The sequence below is a fragment of the Onychomys torridus genome, chromosome 12 (genome assembly GCF_903995425.1).
Source record: "Onychomys torridus chromosome 12, mOncTor1.1, whole genome shotgun sequence".
Lineage (NCBI taxonomy): Eukaryota > Metazoa > Chordata > Mammalia > Rodentia > Cricetidae > Onychomys > Onychomys torridus.
The window spans coordinates 27,705,753-27,728,013 of NC_050454.1; the positions used below are offsets into that span (position 1 = coordinate 27,705,753).

The 22,261-nt window shown below is 45.6% G+C and overlaps 1 protein-coding gene across 1 annotated transcript; it reads left to right on the forward strand.

Annotated features, from left to right (window-relative positions):
* Positions 1-10,555: 10,555 nt before the first annotated feature.
* Positions 10,556-21,227, forward strand: Dppa4 (developmental pluripotency associated 4). The gene is made up of 8 exons (XM_036203226.1): positions 10,556-10,588; positions 11,781-11,794; positions 14,014-14,102; positions 14,917-15,080; positions 15,170-15,220; positions 16,500-16,807; positions 19,195-19,398; positions 21,194-21,227. Exons 1-8 carry the CDS (start codon positions 10,556-10,558, stop codon positions 21,225-21,227), a joined length of 897 nt encoding a protein of 298 aa, XP_036059119.1.
* Positions 21,228-22,261: the final 1,034 nt, after the last annotated feature.

Sequence of the window (22,261 nt, forward strand, 5' to 3'; positions counted from 1 at the left end):
ATTCTATGAACACACACACACACACACACACACACACACACACACACACACACACACACGGACACAGAGCTCAGTGGGAGAGAAGAATGGAGACAGAGACAGGATTGTGTTAGTTGTGCATTCTTATTTTCAGAGGTAAAGCTTTTCAGAGCCAGGTACAATGGCACATCGTTGTAATTCCAGCACTTGGGAGGCTGAGGTAAGAGAATTGTCGTGTTCAGTCCAGGACAGAATGAGACACATACAATCAGCCAGGACTATATAGCAAGACCCTGTCTCAACATCCCTCTCAAAATCCCTAGAAAAAGTAAGCATTTTCTACAACTATACAAAACTTTCTACAAATGACTAATCAGATAATAATGGGGGTTGGGGATTTAACTCAGTGTTAGAGCGCTTGCCTGGCAAGCACAAGGCCCTGGATTTGATCCTCAGCTCAAATAAATAAATAAATAAATAAATAAATAAATAAATAAATAAATAAATAAATAAGTAAATAAATAAATAAGTAAGTAAGTAAATGAATGAATGAATGAATAAATTCATGAATAAATTCATAAATAAATAAACAAATAAATAAAGTCACATGGATATTTTTCTTTTCCTTCCTTTCTTTTTGTCTTGAGTATGGCCTATCGTTAACCATATAGTCCAGGCTGCCTTTAAACATTTCTCCTGCCTCTACCGCCAATGTCCTGGGATTGCAGCTGTAAGACTATGTAACCTGCTGTGTATTTTGTTGTTGTTAGTTTCATGGCACTGCAGATTAAGCCTAAAACTTCACAAATGCTAGGCAAGTGCTCTACGAATGAGATGTAATTCCTGTGTGTTGTTTTTAACTCTTAATACCGTAACTCAGGCAATATGTATGCATAGCCTCATTTGGAAATAATTTTGATTTTTATTACTTTTGTCAACACTAGGGTCAAATCTATGTATGTGTGTACAAGGCAAATATTTTGCCACTGACCTATATCCCAGTCCTCAGACAACTGTTTTATTTATTTATTTCTAATAGGGTACCTCCGTCAGACAATTTTTTGTGGGGAGGGGGTTCGAGACAGGGTTTCTCTGTGTAGTTTTGGTGCCTGTTCTGGATCTTGCTCTGTAGACCAGGCTAGCCTCGAACTCACAGAGATTCACCTGGCTCTGCCTCCCAAGTGCTGAGATTAAAGGCATGTGCCACCACTGCCCAGCTGGCAATTTTAAAGTTTAAAACAAAAATATAAACAAAATCACACTGTTATATGGTGGTATTGTGTCCCCCAAAATATTGTGCACCCTAATAAACTTATCTGGGCTCAGAGAACAGAATAGCCACTAGACAGACATAGAGGCCAGAAAATGGTGGCACTCACACCTTTAATCCTGTCACTTGGGAGACAGAGATTCATCCAGATACCTGAGTTCAAAGCCTCACTGGAAACAGCCAGGCATGGTGACTCAAGCCTTTAATCCCAGGTGATGGCAGAAAGCAGAAAGGTATATAAAGTGTGAGAACCAGAAACTAGAAGCTTTTGGCTAGTTAAGCTTTTAGGCTTTTAGCAGCAGTTCAGCTGAGATCCATTTGGATGAGGACTCAGAGGCTTCCAGAGAAAATAGGATCAGCTGAGGAACTGGCAAGGTGAGGAAGCTGTGGCTTGTTCTACTTTTCTGATCTTCCAGCATTCACCCCAATACCTGGCTCCAGGGTTGTTTGTATTAACAAGACCTTCTAACAATTCGTGCTACACTGTTACTAGAGGAAACATGTGAAGCAGGTCAGAAGCTAAGGAGAGAGCTCACCACATCAAAGCGCTGGTTGGGAAGCCTGTCAACTTGAGTTCCAGCCCTGAAACCCACAGAAGTCACCTTACAAAGTCAATTTCTGACCTCCACACATGTATTGTGACACATACAACCATCCCATCTATCCACACAACCTGCAGTAATAATATACATATATTTTTAAAGAGGGCTGCTGAGTGGTGGTGGCATATGCCTTTAATCCCAGCACTTGGGAGGCAGAGGCTGGCAGATCTCTGTGCGTTCAAGGCCAGCCTGGTCTACAAAATGAGATCCAGGGATACAGAGAAACCCTGTCTCAAACAGATAGATGGATGGATGGATGAATAGATAGGTAGGTAGGTAGATAGACAAACAGGCAGACAGACAGACAGATAGCCAAGAAAGCTTTTAATCACAGCACTTGGAAGGCATAGACAAGCAGAACCCTCTAAGTTTGAGGCTAGCTTGGTCTCCACAGTGAGTTTCAGGCCAGCCAGGTTACATAATAATACAGGCTAGTGAATCTCCAAAAAAAATTAAATAGAATGTCAATATCGATGTAGTTTTTCAAGATTTCTGAGCTTCTCATCTGTGTACAGAATAGCCATCATCTTCTAATCCAGAGCTCTGAAAGAAACTATTTCCATATGCACCACTGCACATCCTGCAAAGCCACCCTTCAGCAACAGAGTCAGGCCCATTCTCCGATACTTTCCTGGGCTATATCTTTACACTATGATTAAATAATTTCTGGGAATGCACAGAACACTCTAGGTCCACCTTCATCTCAGTGCATTGCCACCACAGATTTAGAGAGCAGCTGAGAAAAATGTCACTCTATCCCCAATCATTATGATTTTCTCCCATGATGACAAACACTTCAATCCCATGGAAGCAGGCAGTTCACCGATGCAGTGATATTAGAGGGATAGAAAGTAAGAGAAAAGGGCTGTGCTCAAAATCAGTACACACTGCATTCTAGAGGTGCTTTAACTCAGTATACTATTTAAGGGTGATACTCGGGAATAAGGAAATTGCATGGGTAGCAATTTTAACCATAACACAACATCAGCCACATTTTGCTTCCCTTTCTGGTGCTCTGATGAAAGGCAAGCTAGTATGAATGCAAAGTGTGATTACCTGCCTCTTCTTTGAAGCTACAGTTATGAGCAATCATTCTCATCTGAGTTTGTCTTGCTGTTCCGTGCGTGGGGATACTCCAAGCTCAGAAGGAAGGTAATTTGTATCATAAAAGCCACCTTATTTTAGATCGGGATAAAATGGAAAGCCAGAAGAAAGTGAATTAAAGTTAACAAAAGGTAAGGGTTTGGTTCGAAAAGGAAAGCACACTAGAGAATTAAATTAGTCTGCTTTCATTCACCTATATTTACTTTTTAAGATTTATTTTCAGTTTTATTTATACGTGTGGACATTCAGAGGCCAGAAGCTGAAGTTGAGGCAGTTGTGAACCGCATAGGTTGTGAGCCGCCTGATGTGGGTGCTGGGAACCAAACTTGGGTCCTCTGGAAGAACAACAAGTTCTCTTAACCACTGAGCCATCACTCCAGCCCCTATGTTGTGTAGCACAAGATGGTTCGTGCTGGTGGGAATCCATCTTCCTCAACCTCCCAAGAGCTTCAATTAGAGGTATGTGCCCTGATGTATAGGCAAACTACTCTACTTTTTATAAAACACATAGTATTATTTGCTTTTCTATTGCTGTGAAGCGATCTCCTCACCAAGGCAACTTTTAGAAGAGTTTATTGAGGGTATGTTTACAGTTTCAGAGGATGAGTCCATGACCATCGTGGTGGGGAGCATGACAGAAGGCAGGGAGATATGGAGCTGGAGTAGAACCTGAGAGTTTACCCTTAAGACACAACCATCAGGCGGAGACAGATAACTGGGGATTGTGTGGGTGTTTGAAACCTCAAAGCCCACCCCCAGTGATGTATTTCCTCCACCAAGGCCACACCCCTATCCTTTCCAAACAGTTCCACCAACTGGGGGGTGGGGAGGGGACAAGCATTCAAATATATGAGCCTATGGGGGCGATTCTCAATCAGAGCATCTCACATTCTAGGATGGTTATGTATGTAAAGGGTTTCATTTAGTCTTTTTGTCCCCCTTCTCCTCCCCAGTTCTCTTAGCCATTGCCATTTCAAAATCAAAGGGATTCCAAGGAGTATCACTCACATCAGACATGCGTCCTCTTAAAATGGTATTCATAAGGAAGATTGGGAAGAGGCAAAACTGAATGAAGACCCCAGTCTGGTGGCAGGTCCTGTCATTCTAAGCACTTGGGAGGCTGAGAAAGGATGCGCTCGAGTTCAAGAGCAGCCTTAGTACATAGCAGAACTCTATGACCATGGGAGCCTCTGCTCATAAAACAACAACAACATTCGAACAAAATCACAAAACAAACAAAAAGCAAAAAGCCCTGTAAACAAAATTACTGTGTTGCATAAGAGTGTGTGTAAGTTGCTTGAGGCATGTAACCATCACACACACACACACACACACACACACACACACACACACACAGAGGGGTGGGGTGGGGAGTGGGGTTGGAGGTGGGTGGGGACACAGGGCTCCTTCCAGTTGCATAGTCTTTGTTCTTTGTAAGGGCCACTAGCAGAGCCCTGAGGCCTTATTCAGTTGAATCAGAGTTGTCCTCCACCCCTTCCCACAAGTGACAATTAGACAATTGTTTTATAATTGATACACTTAAGTTCTCTTTATAATGTGTTAACCACAAGATGTTATCTTTGCAAATGTTTACAGAATCTTGTGTGTGCTAATGATGGCTCCAGGATGCACAATTTCTTTGGCATTTAGCACTTCAGAGGGTCAGAAAGGGAAATCAGGAGGCATGTGGAGTGATTCCCTCCAGAGGACAATTAATTGGGAGGTGGGGAAGCTAATAGGGAAATTGCAAGGCAGAGCCCAGCAGAGGGAGGGAGTAGCTAGGTAGAGGGCTTGCTGACCTGTTCCAGGCCTGGGCTCCAAACTCCAGCACCAGAGACAGAGAGACATCTTAGGTGACACCCTCCACTGCCTTCTTCCCTCTCCCTCTTATTTTTTAACTTATATTTACTTGTGTGTGTGTGTGTGTGTGTGTGTGTGTGTGTGTGTGTGTGCATGTCATGCATATGGAAGTGGGATGATAGTATGGGATCAAACTCAGATTATAAGGTTTAGAGGCAATAAACAAACAAACGTTTTAAGAGAATTTAAAATTAAAAAGTAAAAGAGCAGTGGTCTTCTTCCATAGAGATAATAAAAGGCAGAATTCTTTTTCTTTTTTTGTTTTTTTTTTTGTTTGTTTGTTTTGGAGACAGGGTTTCTCTGTGTAGTTTTGGATCTCACTATGTAGACCAGGCTGGCCTCAAACTAACAGAGATCTGCCTGGCTCTGCCTCCCAAGTGCTGGGATTAAAGGTATGCACCACCACCACCCACTTCGTGTGTGTAGCATGATACATTCGTGTGGTGGCAAGACAATGTACAGAAGTGGGTCACAGGTATCAAATGGAAGGCAGCAGGCTTGGCAACAAGCACCTTAACCCAAAGGAAGAAATTTCTTTGTTGTTTGTTTGTTTGTTTGTTTGTTTGTTTGAAAAATGGTCTCACTGTGTAGCACTGGCTTTACTGGAAATCACTATGTAGACCAGGCTGGCCTCAAACTCACAGAAATCTGACTAAATTGTGCCTCCCAGTGCTGGAATCAAAGGTAGGCATCACTGTGTCCAGCTCCAGAGGTAGAATTCTTTATGACTAAGGTGGGCCAGACTCTAGTATGCTTGTTAAAAAGCCAATCTCTGGGGGCTGGAGACATGGCTCAGTGGTTAAGAGCACTTGACTGTTCTTCCAGATATCCTGAGTTCAATTCCCAGTAACCACATGGTGGCTTCCAACCATCTGTAATGAGATCTGGTGTGCCCTCTTCTGGCCTGAAGGCATACTTACAGACAGAACACTGTATGCATATAACATGCATACATAATAAAAAAATAAATAAATCTTTTTTTTTAAAGCCAATCCCTCTCTCTCTCTCTCTCTCTCTCTCTCTCTCTCTCTCTTTAAGGAATGGTGAATGTTTATTATGAAAAGGCATTCAGTCCAAACAAGATACTGGTGACTCCCTTGCATCTTGCCCTCAGGAACAGCCCCATGAGGGAGGTATAAAAGCCAATCTCACTGGGCGGTGGTGGCACATGCCTTTAATCCCAGCACTTGGGAGGCAGAGCCAGGCAGATCTCTGTGAGTTCGAGGCCAGCCTGGTCTCCAAAGCAAATTCCAGGAAAGACGCAAAGCTACACAGAGAAACCCTGTCTCGAAAAACTAAAAACAAAACCAAAAAAAAAAAAAGCCAATCTCTTGAAGAAGGACCTGTTCTAGACTTTTGCAGATCAATAAAATCATGGGGCATTTAAACTGATCTCTGTAGACATTTCAATAAGGTTAATTTAGGACCGAGGCCTTCTAGGAATACACACCAGAGGTTTAGACCAATGTCCTAGCCTACCTGATGGGACAGACACACCTCTTACCACGTTCCTCCATTCACAGATACCTGTGAAATGGGGACACACACACACACACACACACACACACACACACACACACACACACTACAACAGGCTTGGGAAAACTCACCCTCAGGTAAACTAGAGACTTAAGAACTTCACTCATTGATTCAATTAGCACATTTTTAGCCAGGCATGGTTGTGCACTGCATACAAGTGTCTAGCACTCAGGTGGGTGGCAGAGACAGAATGAGCAATACAAGTGTAAGTTCTGCCTGGCCTACATAGTGAGTTCCAGGTCAGCCAGGACTCCACAGTGAGAACTCAACTCAAAACAATAAAAACAACAACCTAAGTTAATCAATACGTAATACCTCTTCCAAACAGCTGTGCTTGGAGACATGTATGCATGGTTTCAGCACTTGTAAAGCTGAGAGAATTGCTTGAGCCCTGGAGTTTAGGAGTTCCAAGTTCAAGGCCAGACTCAACAACACAGTAAGAGTCTATCTCCAAAGAAGAAAGAAAAAAAAAAAATAATAATAAAAGGAAAGAAAAATGATCATGTTCATGCTTAGGAGATTTAGGCATGAAAATAAGCGTTCAAGGCCAGCCTCAGCCACATGGCAAGTTAAAGTTTAGCATCCTAAGCTATAAGAAAACTTTGTCTCAAAACAAATAAACACAAACAAGCTGGACATATGGGAGCCCTGCTGTTCTCTCAGCACGTGAGAGAGGACATTTGAATCGCCACAAGTAAGAGACCAGCCTGGTCTACATAGCAAGTCCCAGGCTTATAAGGAGACTCAACTCAACAAACAAAATGGCGGCGAAGGACAAAAGGAAAACACAGTAGAAATTCTCCCACGTCTCTCCAATCTGCAATCCTCTTTCACACGCGTATTCTACAGCTGACTTATTCTGCTGAGAGAGACACTGGTGGTCCTTCCGTAGCCATTTGCTGTGTGTTGCTACGTTTATTTTGTTGTTTTTGAAGCAGGGTCTAGACATGTAGCCCAGGTTGCTCTCACATTCTAAAACGTCCTGACTCAACTGTCCACATGCTGTTTTCATTGGCATGACCTATTAAGATGCTGTTTTTATCAAGTCAGGCCTAGTGACACACACCTTTGGTCCCAGCACTTGGGAGGCAGAGGCAAATGGATCTCTGTGAGTTCGAAGCCAGCCTGATCTATAAAATGAGTTCCAGGACAGCCAGGGCTACACAGAGAAACCCTGTCTCAAACAACAACAACAACAACAACAACAACAACAACAACAACAACAGAAGATGCTGTTTTCTCAAGACACAATCAATCCTTTTGAGAAAAAGTTATTGTTCTCCTTGCCCCCCACACACCATAATCTTATCACCTCTCTGTGGTCAGCAGTTCAGTTTACAACCACCTCAGCCACCATGCACCTGCCCATCTGAAGATCCATGTCTACTTTCTCCCTTGTTATTGACAGATTTTTATTTTATTATTATTATTTTTTTCAAGACAGGGTAGCTTTGCGCCTTCCCTGGATCTCGCTTGGTAGACCAGGCTGGCCTCGAACTCACAAAGATCCACCTGCCTCTGCCTCCCGAGTGCTGGGATTAAAGGCGTGTGCCACCACTGCCCGTCGACAGATTCTTATGAAATACTACTAACCTATCCTAACGTTCAGCCTATCCTCGCCCTCACCTCGAGTCTGCCTATGTTTCCTTAGTGTTTCCTCCAACACCATTATACCACTATTACCTCCCAACTTTGTGTTTTTAACTCCTGAATCCACTCAGCATTGCTGATATGTGCATGTGCATATGGCGATCAACTGGACCACGAGGTGAATGCTGGAAGAAAATTGACTCTCTGTCTCCTAGCAACAATCAGTTGCCAATTGCTTCTCAGCTAGGGGTGTGATTTTGTGACCACCTCCCCCATCCATCCTGGGATTTGGACCAGCTTGATCTTTCTCGGGTCTCATGCATCCTGTCACAGGCATTGAGTTCATATGTATAACTGCCCTGTTCAGTCCAGAAAATGTTATTTTACTATAGTCATCCACCCTCTCTGGCTCCTACAGTCTTTCTGAAGGAATCTTCCTGCATGATCTCGGAAACTTGGAAGGAGTAGATGTAAGGGTTTTTCTGGTGCAAGGGCATCTTGGCAGTTAGGAGCCAGGGAATACCACAAAGTCACACCGTGTAACAAACTTCCCGCAACACATTTATTGGGGAGAAACAGAATGGTGGCTGCCTCTGACTGGGAGCAGACACACCAGTGGGGCTGAGCAGAGGCGGGAGAAAGCTTCTATTGGGTCTTAGGCATATTCATGGTGAGCTAGTGGCAAAGTGTAATGAGACCACAAGTACTACTAGGCCTTCTATGAGGCTGAGTCATGGCGGTGGGGTGTGGGGTGTGTGTGTGTGTGTGTGTGTGTGTGTATTTCCAAGTCTCGGAGCTCAGGTTCAAGCCAGGGGTAGAGTGTTTTGCCTTGGCCCTTTTACCCTAGGGGAGGTGACACAGCTATCCCTTTTTAGGGACGAGCACTCCGTAATCCCTTGGTCTCTGCACGTTGATGACATCTGGGTCTATGGCTTAATTGCTGGCTACTGCTAAAAGAAGCTTCTCTAAGTCAGTGCAGAGATGCTCCGTGATCTTCATATAATGATACATCTTTAGGAGACGGTTTAATAGTAAGTCCATTTAGCAGAATAATAGTAATAGGTTCTCCATTAAAGTCTATAACCTATCTAATCACCAGATAGGTTTCAATCAGAAACCTCACCTTGAGGTTAAACGACTCTTCCATGATCTCAGCCTTGAGAACCAATTCCCTGCCATTGAGCCTGGCTCAGACTTCCCTCCTTTCTGAACACCTGGAACCCACGTGGTAGAAATAGCCCTCTGATCTTCAATGGAGAGCCTTGGCACATGCATGCCCTGACCCTCACACACACAAAATAAATTTCCATGTCTCCAAACCCAGCTATGTTTTCTTCAATTACAATGAGAAAAGAAAAACAATTCAATATGATCTTTCCTTCTTTTTTCTTTTTTTGGCGGGGGGGTGGTGGTGTCTCTGTGTAGCCCTGGCTGTCCTGGAATTCTCACTGTAGACCAGCCTGGCCTCAAACTCATTGGATTCTGTCTGCCTCAGCTTCCCCAGTGCTGGGATTAAAGGCGTGCATCACCACCGCACAGCGAACTTTGAAAACTATTAACAGTAGGCAGATGGAAAGGTAAGGTTTTAAGCCAGGTTTGGTGGCCTGAATTCCAGTACTGGGGATGCTAAGACAGGAAGATCAGAACTGCAAGCCCAGGCCAGGTGTAGTGAGGAGCCCCTGAATCCCAACATTCAGGAGCAGAGAGACAGGAAGATCTCTCTGTGAACCCCAGGCCAGCCAGGACTTCATGAGATCTGAGGAAATGGTGGAGAGGACTTCACAAAAGTTGTAATTTTATGGGCTGGGGTTGTAGTTCAGTGGTAGATGGATTAGTATGCAGAAACAAGGCCCTTGAGTTGAGCCTTGCACCGTAAAAAACTGAGCCCCCTGGGGTTTACAGAAAGGGAATTCACAAGGGACAAGAAATGGGTTGTTTTCATCAAATCCCGGGCTGTGTAATTTGATTTGCTAAGTAGGTAGTCTGCTCACACAGCTTGTTCGGAATTCTTTAGGAATTCCACCTGCCCTCAGGAATATTTACAGCTTGCTTTCTCTCCACCTCTCTCTCCCTCATCTTTTTTTTTTTTTTTTTTTTTTGAGATAGTGACTCACTATGTAGACCAGGCTGGCCCAGGAGCTCACAGAGATCCGCCTGCCTTTGCCTCCCCAGTGCTGGGATTAAAGGCATGCGCCGCCACACCCGACAATATTTACAGTTTTTAGTTTCCCAGGAGCAGGGTGTGGCAGCTCACGCCTCCAAACCCCAGCAGTCTGCTGAGGCTGAGCAGTACAACTCTGGGGTTTCCAACTCTGCTGGGCTACATAAGTGAGTTCCAGGCCAGCCTGGGAAACAGTAGAACCTTGCTTCAAAAAAAAAAAAAATTCAGAGGAAAAATCCCAAATCCCAGTACTATTGGCTTTGGCTTCACCACTCAGCCATGGCCAGACTTTAGCATCACAAATTGTTGGGGGTGGGATCAGGAGGTTGGGGAACGGAAGAGGGCATCAAGACAACAGGAAGTAGGAGGAGATTTCCAAAAGCCGACTGAGGCCAGAGGTCATTTGGAAGCTGGAAGATTTTTCTTTCGGCAGGTTCATCTAATTTGAAGATGGAGCGTGCTGGAAGCAAGGAGGTGAGGGCAGTTTTTCTCTCGGGGGTCGGCTTCCCAAATAGGTGGGTCTCATGCGTCTTCTTTCTAAGCACACCCCAGACTTTGTTTTGGGGAGAAAACAACGAGCATTACAATTTGTTCCACGCAGGTGTGTGGCTCTGCGGCGTGCCCGCTCACACAGCCTTACACGAGGCCTGGCTGTTGTAGGTGGGTTAGGAGAGGGGGTTGTGTTTTGGAAGTGCTGTTTTGCTGGGAAGGAATTTAGAGTACCATGGCTGGAGAGAAGTGGTCACAGGATAAAAGTTGGTTGGTCAGATGAAGCTGAGGCTTTGGGTAGCGGTCTGTCTCAGAAGGAACAAGAGCCACCACTTACCCCTTAGAGGGCCAGAGGCCTTAACCCACACGTGCCTGCGGTAGGGCTTCCAGGCTCCTTATCTTATCCAAGAGTCCTCAGGGTTGAGGAATTCCCGGAAGGCAGACCCAAAAGACAAGCCTTGCTGGTTCCTAACTGCAGGAGCTAGACTCCTGAGCGCTCTCCAGGTCTCCTTCCCAAGCCCCTGCCATTTCCAGCTTTCTTAGTGTAAGAATTTTGTCAGGTCCAAAGCTGAATACTTTGGGAAAAGGATATGCAAACGTAAATCTTGAATGTCAGCATGAAGCTAGTTCCGATTGAGATGTAAAAGCACTGAGGTGTAAAGTAACGCACGAATGTTAATTTGTCTCCCTCTCCAGCTCTTGGGGGTTGGGGCTTGGAAAGGACTTAGGTTTGAGAGCGAACTGACCAGGGATTGCTTTTATTTATTTACTTACTTACTGGTTTTTCGAGACAGGGTTTGTCTGTAACAGTTCCTCTCCTGGAACTCACTTTGGCCTTTTACTCACAGAGATACACCTGCCTCTGCATCCCAAGTGCTGGGATTAAAGCCATGCACCCCCCCCCAGTTTATTCATTTATAAAATAAATTTATTTTACATCCCAGCCTCAGAGTCTCCTCCCTCCTCTCTTCCCAGCCCTTCCCCCACCCACTTCTCTGTTTCCACCCCCCAGTCCACTCCTCCCTTTCTGTTTAGGAAAGGGCGGGTCTCCCGTGAGTATCGAGTTGCAGTAAAACTTAGCGCCTCCCCATGTATTAAGAAGGCTCGGCAAGGCGACCCAATACGAGGAGTAGGGTTCCCAAACGCCTGTAAATGAGTCGGACATAGCCTCTGTTCCCGCTGTTAGGAATCTCCCAAAGAGCATCAGGCTACACAACTGTAAAACATAGGCAGAGGGCCTAGGTGAGTCCCTTGCGGGTTCCCTGGTTGTGGGTTCAGTCTCAGTGAGTCTAGGTTAATTGATTATGTGAGTTTTCTTGTGGTACCTTGACCCCTCTGTCTCCTTCAATCCTTTCTCCCCCTTTTCTGCAGGATTCCCCGAACTCCTAATGTTTGGCTCTGGGTCTCTGTTTCCATCAGTTGCTGGGTGAAGCCTCTCTGAGGACAGTTGAGCTGGGCACCAAGCTATGTGTATAGCAGAATAACATTAGGCATCATTGCATTGACATTTTTTCTCCTCCGGTCATGTTTGGTTCTATTCTAGATCTCCGGGTCATCCAGCCTGTGGGTCCTGGTGCTCCAGGCAGTGTCAGGGGTGGGCTCAGTCTCCTGGCATGGATTTTAGGCTAGATTAGTCATTGGTTGATCACTCCCTCAATCTCTAAGGGCCACTCTTGACCCCAGCATATACCATAGGCAGGAAGATGAAGTCAAAGGTTACATGGCTGGGTTGGTTTTCTACTCCCTCCACTTGTCTTGCCTGGTCACAGGAGATGGCCAGTTCAGGCTACCTATCCTCTATTGCTAGGAGTCTTAGCTGGGGTCATCCTTGTAGATTCCGGAGACTCCCTTGTGCCAGGTTTTTAACCTGATCCCAAAATGCCCTCCCTCTCAGTGGTCTCTTTCAGTCCTCTCCGCCTCTATCCACTCCCCAGCCTGATCACTCAAGTTCCGGTTACCGCTCTCCGTCAGTCTACTTATGGAATCTCTTCTATTTCCTGTCCCAGGGAGATCCAGGTGCCTCCCTCCCCCATGAACCTTCTTTGTTACCTAGTCTCTCTGGATCTGTGGATTGCAACATAGTTATCTTTTATTTGACAGCTAGTATTCACTTACAAGTGAGTACTTACCATGTTTATCTTTCAGTCTGGGTGACCTCACTCATTTTTTTTTTCTTAGTTCCATCCATTTGCCTTCAGTTTTCCTGGTATCCTTGTTTTTAATAGCTGAGTAGTACTCCATTGTGTAAATGTGCCACATTTTTTTTTTTATCCTTTCATCGGTTGAGGGACATCTAAGTTGTTTCCAGGTTCTGGCTATTATGAATAAAGCTGCTGTGAATATAGTTGAGCAGGTGCCCTTGTGGTATGATGTTTGTGATATGAAGATTACATGAAGAAAAGGCGTGGACTTCCTTAGTCCATTATATACTTTTCAGTGTTTCTGTGTTTACCTGTCTTTTGCGGTTTCTTTGTTCCCTTTATTAAATCAGTGGATGTTTATTATGACTGAGTGCCAGCAATGAAAGGGAAAGAAGACCTACTCTTGTGGAGTTCAGAAGCAGATGGAGTTAACTCGTAGTACATTGTAGTTGGCAAGTAGAAACCAGGCAGTGTGTGGTTGATTAGTCTGGAAAGAGAATCCAACCAAAGTAACGCTTGACTGGGGCTGAGGGGGTGAGGTGTGATCATTGAAGTAGGATTTGGATGGGTTTAGAACCGAGGACTGAGGGCAAACAGTCTTTGGGGTGAGAGATAGAGTAGGAGGCAGGCTCCTGACTCCAAGAGCAGACCAGTACTCTGGCTTTGTGGCTTCCTTCCTCTTCCTTTTGTTTGTACCTCACCTTGTACTCTGAGTTTCTCCTTCTGTCCCCTAAACTTGGCCTGAGGCTCATTACGGCTTCTAACTGTTGGTAATCCTCCTGCTTTTGCAGCCTAGGTGCTAGATTGCAATTACTGCAGCGTTTCTTCCTTCCTTAAGATACTCTCCCAAGGGACTCACAAGTCATGCACGCCTTTAATCCTGGCACTGGTGCGGAGGCAGGGGCATCTCTGTGAATTCGAAGCCAGCCTGAAGAGAGTGAGTTCCAGGACAGCCAGGGCTGTGACACAGAGAAACCCTTGAGGGGAAACTTTAAAAAAAAAAGAATCTCCTGGTACTAGGGTTAAAATTGTGTTGCCAACAAGCCTGTTTTTCTTGCTGGCTACCTCTCATTTCCCCCAACCATTGCTTCCCTATTTTATACGTCAGACTGCTTATTCAAATGATGCCCCATGAGAATTCACACTGGCAGTCACATGCAGTGACCTCTTGGGGAGCCTTAAATGTGAGTTAGTTTAGGGCAAGGAAGGGGATGTGCTGGCTCAGGACAGCGGATAACTGTCTGACTCCTGTCCACAGCGGAGCGGCACAGGAGAAAGGGAACTGGACTGCCAGATGTCTAGTCAACCAAGCACGTCCTTTGCAAAGACGCCAGCGAAAAAACAGAGAAAGACAGTGAAAGATAATGGTAAGAGTGTGGAAATGCTTAGTCCTGCATCCTTTTGTCTAAGAAACTTAATCTTCCCTAAGTATAAAAAAGGGATGAAAAATGTCTGCGCCTGGCTAGCTTTGTACTTCCTCTGGGGTCTAACTGAGTTCTGTTTTCCAAAGAAAGATGCTTCCCACCTGCCAAAGCTAGTCCTTTCCATCATCTGACTCCCATCACATACTTGGCTCTGATTTTGCTTGAGGGTTAGGGGTAATAGGCAAGGATTAAGGGCCCATTGCACATGTTATCCTAAAACAGTGAGGATAGACCTAATCTTGAAGTGGTGTGGTGGAGGGGTGGGTAGTGATCTGCAGAAACTCTAATGGGGCTTACCGTCGGTACAGTGTGTCTGTCCCGTGAGATGTGGTCTAGGATTCTTACAGAATTGTAACTGTGTGAACCCAGAGGCTGGAGTGCTGCTGTGGCTGGGCTTGGCCTTCTGTAGTAAAAGGACAGGGCAGCACTGAGTATTGATGACCTCAGATCTAGTTAGTCCGTTCCCTGGGACAGAATGGTCACCAACTAACTGCATTCTTCCTTGGAGGGTCCTCAGAGGAGCAAGCCTAGGCATGTTCACTTAGGCTTAGCAAAGATTTGAGATTTGAAAGCCCAGGCTTGGCTTTGAGGTGTGTCCTCTGTAGTCTGTATGATCTTTGGTGGATCATTTAAGCATGCACCTCTTTCGACATTAGGGGGCTGCTACATACGTAAAGAACCAAAAATATTGTGTGCTTCGTTCAAATTCTATAGAGCTCTGGGGAAAAAAAAGGTTGCTATTCCCTTTGTCCCTCAGATTGTACACCAAAGAAGGAAGCGGGAGATGCTGAGACTCCAAGACCCACGCGTAGGAAGGTACCCATTCCTCCTCTACCAGCCCATCTGCCCCCAGTGAACCTGATTCACCGAGATGTTTTGCGGGCGTGGTGCCAGGAAATGAAGCTGAGCAGCAAAGGCCAGGTGGGGCCCGTGTCGGCCTCTCGCTGAGTGGGAGAGTGGAACCAAACTTCTCACTAACAACTCTTCTTTTGTTGTTGTTTTTGTCTTAGAAATTAGATGCTTATAAACGACTCCTTGCAAGGGCTTTCCCAGAGCAAATGGTAACTATTTATTTCTTGAGACTACTATTTAGTGTTTGGCCCAGGCTCACCTCACAGTGGGTGTGTGGAACAGAGTGATTTCAAACTCAAGGTCTGCCTACCTCCCATTGGTCAGCTTTTTAGATAGATACGCAACGCCCGCCCTCCGTGCCCAACATGTGGCCTTGTACTTTGAGGAAGAATGGCAAAGAGAAAGCTTTGGTTCTTCCACTAAACGACTTTCCTCATCAGGGAATAAGTTGAATTGTCTTGGCCCCCTTTGACCCCCTACCCCCAATTTGAAGAGAGAACACGAAGTAATAAAACTAAGTAAGGTCCTTTTCATTGTTGGTGCCGGAAAATGAATCTAGGGTTTTAATGCATGTTCTACCACTTACCACTGAGCCTCACTCCAGTCCCTCCTCCCCCCCCCCTTTTTTTTTGATGAGTCTATATGTAGCCCAGGCTATCCCAAACCTCAAGCACTTCCTTTCTCAGGCTCATAGTTACACAGGTGTGCCACCATACTTTGATCACTCCCTTATTTCTGTTAATTTTTGATGTAGGGTGTCACAGTAGTGAAATGTAGTCCTTGCTGGCCTGAAACTGGCAGTAGCAATCCTCCTGCCTCTGCATCCCAAGTGCCCGGCTGGCCTTTTGATTTTGAGACTAGGATTCATTGTGCTGCCTAGGCTCGTCTCTAATTACTGGAGTGAAGTGATGCCTCTTCACCTCCTGAGTAGCTGGGACCACAGGCATCCACCCTGGACTCAACTGAAGAACACTTAGAAGCTTTAGCGAACCTAGTGTGTTCTTACTAACTCTTGTCGCCACATTGTCTGGGTCTCCTTTAGTTCTGTGCATTGAACCCAGGGCCTTGGACATGCTCGGCATGTGTTCTGCTACTGTGCAGTTTCTCCAGCTTTGCTTGATCTGGTCACCTAATCATCCCTTCTGTCTAACTGAATTGACACTGTCACTAATACCTCCCTCACGCAAAGCCACATTTCTGCTCACCTTTTAATCTTGATATCAGTTCTTGCTTTCTCCTTTGTTTTAAGACGGTCTCTTTGTTATTTGCTAATGGATACGCTAGCCTAGCTGGCTAGGTAGTCTCCTGTTCCACCTCCCATTCTGCTATAGGAGCATTGGAATAGAATTATAGATGTCCGACACTTTGTGTGCCTTTTTTTTCTACGTGGATTATAGAGATTCGAATTCAGGTCTTTCCCCCATATTTTACTCACTGAGTTGTCTTAGTAGCTATTAATATTTCCCATTATTATCTATAATATCCTAGCCCGATTTAAAGAATGTTCCTGAGACACCCAAAGAGGCCAGAATGAAGACATTTCGGAAAAAAATGAAGACAGAGGAGGGCGAAGTGCCTTGTCCTCAGATGACAGTTCCCCTTGAAGTGGTCCCTGTACCTGTACCTGAGGAGCAGGTACCTGCCCTTACTGATCCTCCTGTCCTCTATGAAGAAGTCAGCACCACTGTTGTGACGACAACCGCCTCGGAGGCCGTGTTGGCATCTTGGTCCAGAATTGCAGCCAATGCTAAGAAAAATGAGGCAGTGCCGTCCACGGCAACATCAGAGAATTATGGTAAGTCAAATATTAGAACCAGACACAACCACCCATGATTCCTGGACCCCACCCATCTGGGGTGAGGCCTGAGAGCTCGTATTCATTTGGATTATTGAGATAAGGAACTTTGGTTTGGTTTGGTTTTTCTTTTTTTTTTTCTTTCTTTTTTTGGTTTTGGAGACAGGGTTTTTCTGTGTAGCTTTGGGCCTTTCCTGGATCTCGCTCTGTAGACTAGGCTGGCCTCGAACTCACAAAGATACGCCTGGCTCTGCCTCCCAAGTACTGGGATTAAAGGCGTGGGCCACCACCACCCAACTTGTTTTGTTTTTCAAGACAGGGATTCTCTGTGTTATACAGCTGGCTGTCCGGGAACTCGATTTGTGGACCAGGCTGGCCTTGAACTCACAGAGATCCACCTGCCGCTACCTCCAGAGCGCTAGGATCAAAGGTGTGCGCCACCACCACCCAGCTTGAGATAAGAAGCTTAAAAGCATAACCCAGGGAAACTTCTGCTTGCCCTTGCTGAGATTACTGGTATTCACCACCACCCCTGTCTCCAACTGAGGGTCTACATTTTTATTTTGTGGAGCTGAGGATCGAACCCAGGGCCTTGCGCAAGCACTCTACCACTGAGCTAAAATCCCCAACCCCTGGTCTACATTTCTAAAAGCTACCCAAGCAATAATGAGGATGCAGATCCAGGGAACCACACTTTGAGAATTACTTCAAATTATTCATATACCAAGCAAGAAGCGATGTACTTTGGTGTCATTTCTTCCCCTTGCATTAAAGAACTCTCTGGGATTGGGCTTGGGGGTCTCTTTGTCTGTTAAGTAGGCGATGCTAACCATCTCCGTTTCTCGTTGTAAAATAGACGTAAGTCAGAAAAGGCATCTCTTCATTAGGGTTTCTATTGCTGTGATGAAACACCATGACCAAAGAGCAAGTTGGGGAGGAAGGGGTATATTAGGCTTACATTTCAACTTTGCTGTTTATCACTGAAGAAAAAGTCAGGTCAGGAACTCAAACAGGGCAGGATTCCAGAGGCAGGAATTGATGCAGAGGTCATGGAGGGGTGCTGCTTACTGGCTTGCTTCCCAAGGCTTGCTCAGCCCACCTTCTTATAGAACCCAGGATGAGCAGCCTAGGGATGGCAACCTCCCACCTGGGCTAGGCCCTCCCAGGTTGATCACTAACTGAGAAAATACCTTACAGATGGAGCTCAAGGAGGCATTTCCTCAACTGAGGCTCCTTCCTCTGATAACTCTAGCTTGTGTCAAGTTGGCACACAAAACCAGCCAGGACAAGACATCATAAGCCTATTTATTATCCCAGCACCTGAGTAGGAGGATCAGGAGTTTGAGGTCAACCTGGGTTACATGAGACTTCAAAATAACAATAGAGAGCTTACGTCGTGAGAATAACAGGAAATGCAATGAAGGATGATCATGCTTAGCGTGATGCAATGGGTGTCAAGGTCTTAGTTGAGGGCTGGAAAGGTGACTGAGGTTGAGAGCACTTGCTCTTGTAGAGGACTCTGCCTCAGCACTTGGGAGACAGAACCAGGTAGATCTCTTACCCTCTAGGCCTGCCAGGGTTACATAGTGAGACCCTATTTCAAAACAAAAGGTTGATGCCCCTAGACCTGTGCCATGAAAAGCCTTTAATTATCTGGGAGTTTTGTTTGGTGCATGTGTGGTGTGCTGGGATCAGACACGTGCAGGCTAAGCACGTACTGTATTATTGAGCTCCATCTGTAAAGCCTGAAGGTCTCTTGCACAGTTTTGTAGCACAGAACAAGATGGATTAAGATAAAGGTTGGATTCCCAGGCTTATTTCAGGGCTGTCACTTTCTTCCTTCCTTCCTTCCTTCCTTCCTTCCTTCCTTCCTTCCTTCCTTCCTTCCTCCCTCCCTCTCTCTCTCTCTCTCTCTCCCTCCCTCCCTCCCTCCCTCCCTCCCTCCCTTCCTTCCTTTCTTTTTTTTGTTTTTCGAGACAGGGTTTCTCTGTGTAGCTTTGCGCCTTCCCTGGATCTCGCTCTGTAGACCAGGCTGTCCTCAAACTCAAAGATCCACCTGCCTCTGCCTCCTGAGTGCTGGGATTAAAGGCTTGTGCTACCACCACCCAGCTGGGCTGGCATTTCATAGAGGCATTAATTAAGTCTAAGCTGAAAGGCTGTGATCAGTCTTATGCCTGAGTATGTTTTTCTTTTTTTTTTTTTTGTTTTTTTTGAGACAAGGTTTCTCTGTGTAGCTTTGTGCCTTTCCTGGATCTTGCTCTGTAGACTAGGGGGGGCCTCGAACTAACAATGATCTGCCTGCCTCTGCCTCCCGAGTGCTGGGACTAAAGGCGTGTGCCACCACGCTTGGCTTGTGCCTGAGTATGTACTCGTGTTAAATCTCTTTACTTCCACAGGGGAAATGTGGTGTGTGGTTCATGGGAGAAGCCTTCCTGCAAACTCAAGTGGTTGGGTTCGGCTGCAGTTCCATGCCGGACAGGCCTGGGTCCCTGAGAAGAAAGGGAAAGTGATTGCCCTCTTCCTGCTTCCAGCCTGCAACTTTCCACCCCCACACCTGGAGGACAACATGCTGTGCCCCAAGTGTGTTCACAGGTAAACGCTGTGCTCACACGCTGACAGTGGGGGCTTGGAGTTACCTCAGGAAAAGATATGTTAATTTTAGTTAGCTGTGTTTTGAATATTACTTACTTTGCTCACGTAAGTAAACCTCCATAGCTCTGGATTTACGGGTCTTACGCTTGCTATGTGGATCAGGCTGATCTCCACCTTGCAACAGTTTGCTTGCCTCTGCTTCCCAAGTGTTGGGATTATAAGTATATACCAGTAAGCCTAGCTGATAGCTTTTTGGTTGTATTTTAGGACAAGGTCTCCTTGTGTAGCTAGGCTGGGTTCAGAGTTCTCTTGTTGGGCCAAGAGATGACTCAGTTCATAAAGGTGTCCCACAGCCAAGGCTTATGGCCTGAATTCTACTCCCAGGATCTATAAGGAGGAAAGAGTGAACCAGTTCACCAAAGTTGCCCCTGATCACATGAGCTATGTGACATCTTCATATACACGCACAGGAGTTTGATATAAGATGTTGAAGGAAACTGGTCCTTTGAAAAGGTTTCCGTCAACTGTGAGCTGGCTGTGGTGGTGCGCACACTGCTTCCAGGACAGTCCACAAATTCAAGGCCACCCTGATCTACACAGTCTTTGTCTCAAATCAACATGTTTGCTTAGTTAGTCTCAATGAGATTTTTTTTTAAGGTGAATAGAATGGAGGGGATTGTTTTGTTTTGCTTGCTTTTGCTAAGACAAGATCAAACTTTGAGGAACGAGCATATCAGGGTCCACTCTCAGCCAGGGCCTGCATGGGGATAGAGTCACGATCTTTACATTCTCTTGTTCTGTGGATCTTGGACTTAAACCCACATGTTTACCAATGAACTACATCCTTAGTGCAATTTGAAATTTTTATTTTGAGACTGGATGTTACCGTGTAGCCCTGGCTGGCCTGGAAGTCATGGTAATGTGTTTGCAGATTAAATGTGCACCGCTCCTGATCTTTACGTTCTTTGGCCATTTTTGTTTACTTTTGAGACAGGATTTCCAGGAGCACAGGCTCACCTGGAACTTAGAGCTGAAGGCACCTTAAGGTTCTGATTCTCCTGTCTCAACTTCCTTCCTTCCTTCCTCCCTCCCTCCCTTCTTTCCTTCCCTTCTTTTCTTTTTCAAGAATTATTTATATTTTATGTATGAGTGTTCTGCACACCAGAAAAGGGCATCATATCCTCTTATAGATGGTTGTGAGCCACCATGTGGGTGCTGAGAATTGAACTCAGGACCCCTGGAAGAACAGCTGGTGCTCTTAACCACCGAGTCATCTCTCCAGCCCCCTATCTCAACTTTCTGATTATGGGATTGGGATTATGATTTGGTTTATTCGGGGCTGGGGATCAAGCTCAGGGTTTCATGTGTGATGTGTACATTCCCTGTCTTTTTGTTTTTTGTTTTTGTTTTTCAAGACAGGGTTTCTCTGTGTAGCTTTGGAGCCTGTCCTGGAACTTGCTCTGTAGACCAGACTGACCTCAAACTCAGAGAGATCCACCTTCCTCTGCCTACCGAGTGCCAGGGTTAAAAGTACACACCACCACCACCACCACCCAGCCTATCTTGTCTATTTGAAAGGTTGAAATTTGGTGATTCTTCCTGGTTCTGGTTTATTATCTGTATATGACATACCTGTAATCCCAGCACTTGGGAAGTGTAAGCAGGGATGATGGGGAATTCAGGACCAACCTGATCTACATGAGACCCTGTCAGTGCTATGGGAGGGTGGGGGTGAGGTGGGGAAGGAGGAAATGAGTGCATGAATGATGAATCCATGGATAAATTTGTTTTCTAGGAACAAGGTCTTAAATAAGAGCCTCCATGGATAAAGGGAAGATATCTTAGGTTTGGACTAGCTGCTGTCATCACCGACTCTTGTGGAGTGGTGTACAGAACTGCAGCCAAGACAGACTGATGGAAACCCGAATCTATGCCCTGGAAGGTGCCCATATCATGCAGAAACTGTGGGACATTGTGCGCTAATTGTTGCTGAAGTTCGAGCAGCTTGAGAAAAGAACCAGTGAAGCCACAAAGACGCAATGGTTCAACCTCTGCTCATTGGGATGACTAGGTATAAGTCATCCTCCTGTTGTGTGAAGATGAGAAAGTGTCCTACAGGTTTTGCTGCCAGGAGGTCCTGGGGCAGGAATATGACATCTCCAGATACAGTACTCGGATATAGTACTGCTTGTCCTGTCTCCAGCACAACAAGGTCTTGGCCAGTCCTGTGGTCCATTGTAAAGACTCAGCTTGTGCCCGTAGCCTCCACATGCCCTCTTTTCTGGGTTGTATTATGTTAGTGTGTAGTCCTGAAGTGTGTTTTCTACTGTTGCAAAATATTACACCAAATCTGGTTTGTGGTTTTTGATTTTGTCTCTTTTCTGTTTGATTGGTTAACTTTCTCCCCGAATCCCTTCTTCCCCTCTCTGGACATCATATTTGAAAGGACTCTGGAACAATGCTTGGAGCAGAGGGAGGCAGGGTGGTGGTATCATCTTGGCAGGAAGTCTTTCCATTAACTATCCACCCTGCTCAGGGTGTGAAAGGGAATGAACACCACCACTCCTTTGTGGACCCTCATGCCAGGCATGCATGATCATTCCATAAAGGTGTTGAATGACCAAGGAATTTGCTTGCTTGGCTGCCCTAGTACAGGTTAGGGAAGAAGCATTCTGCGAGACCATTTGGTTCTGTCCAGGTGTCTGTCATCTACTGATGGACCCCTGTTTGTTGTACTTGATGATGTGATATCCCCATTTCTGCTCCCATTTTCTGAGATGGGCATGGAGCTAGAGGTCAGTACTCCATGTGCCTCAGATGAAGTCCATGACAGGAGGTTGGCTGGTGTGCTGATGATGCCCAT